At 39.8% G+C, this 1,246-nt stretch overlaps 1 protein-coding gene across 1 annotated transcript in view; it reads right to left on the bottom strand.

The window, feature by feature from the left end:
* Position 1: 1 nt before the first annotated feature.
* Positions 2-1,246, bottom strand: part of LOC107569829 (pituitary homeobox 2) — a gene marked incomplete at its 3' end in the record, with an annotated part of 19,604 nt that continues 18,359 nt past the window's right edge. The window contains exon 3 of the mRNA XM_016255984.1: positions 2-436. Coding sequence (XP_016111470.1) covers positions 2-436 — 435 coding nt within the window. The remainder of the gene's footprint in view (positions 437-1,246) is intronic.

Raw genomic sequence — 1,246 nt, 5'->3', positions numbered from 1 at the left:
TGTCCCGGTAAACATACGGAGGTGTCGGTGGGGCGTAAGGGCACGTCGGCGTGGGAACCCCCGAATTTAGAGAGGGGTTGCTGAGGTTATTCAAGTTATTGAGGCTGTTTAAACTTGATCCGTGTACGCCGGTGACCGCAGACGGAACCATACTGGAGGACATGCTCATTGAAGAGATGGAGTTAGGTGGGGAGAACATGGTCTGAGACGACAGCGGATTGACGTTCATGGAATTGAAAAAGGGGAAGCCTTTGGTTGACAGAGAGGCCGACGTGAGCCCCTTTGCAGCCCAGTTGTTGTACGTGTAGCTGGGATACATGTCATCGTAGGGCTGCATAAGTCCGTTGAATTGAGGGCCGAAACCGTTTTTACACAGCTCTGATTGTTGGTTTCTCTCCCTTTTTCTCCATTTTGCCCGTCGATTCTTGAACCACACCTGCAACAAATGTAGAAAATAATTTAGGTTCATAATTAGACTACATAATTAATTTCTGAAACAAAGTGAACAATGAAAGCGACGATTATAAGTTTTCAGAACGAGCTACTGCTCGGTTTGTTTTTGGTAGATAAATGATATAGGTGGTGGTGGTGTCAAACTCAGTTAGGTTCCCTATAAGTCGCTTTTTATCAGTCACCCGGAATCTTGTCTGATCCCGGGAATCCCAATACACATGCAGTCTTATAGCGGTCAATGGGCCGCCCGACGCTTCGAATGTGTATCTCACTAAGCAGGCGGAGACACACTAACCTTAAGTAGGCTATATACAACACGAGAATGGCAATCACAAAATACAAGCTTTACACCTCTTTAAACGAGACTGTGTGACTCCATTAAGGTCTGTCATCGTTAGGGCGTCATGTATGGTGATTGCAAACAATTTGTCTCACCCATAATTAGCCTCTATCCAAACAGTGACAGATTACTATTTAAATGATTAAATAAAGTCATATTTAGCATGTAACCTTAATTAAAACAATGCAATTTTAGCTAGTATAGCATGTAGCGCCTATAGTTAGCTAAATGTATATGTATGAACAAAATAGTTGAAATAAATAATATAACCCTAAAACAGTACCAATATGTTAATTATAATTATAGGCTATTATATAATTAATAGTAAGAATTAATTTGTAAGAATTGTTATTTTATTTTAAGTAGGCCTATTGTAAGCTTGTACACAATTTTATTAGGCTACTTTTCTATTTAGTGGGCTAATTTAAAATATTGAATTTGATCCTTGAATTG

The sequence above is a fragment of the Sinocyclocheilus grahami genome, unplaced genomic scaffold, assembly GCF_001515645.1.
Source record: "Sinocyclocheilus grahami isolate Dianchi unplaced genomic scaffold, SAMN03320097.WGS_v1.1 scaffold1385.1, whole genome shotgun sequence".
NCBI classification, from domain to species: domain Eukaryota; kingdom Metazoa; phylum Chordata; class Actinopteri; order Cypriniformes; family Cyprinidae; genus Sinocyclocheilus; species Sinocyclocheilus grahami.
The sequence above is the reverse complement of the archived record's forward strand: the minus strand, read 5'-3'. Positions and strand labels throughout refer to the sequence as shown.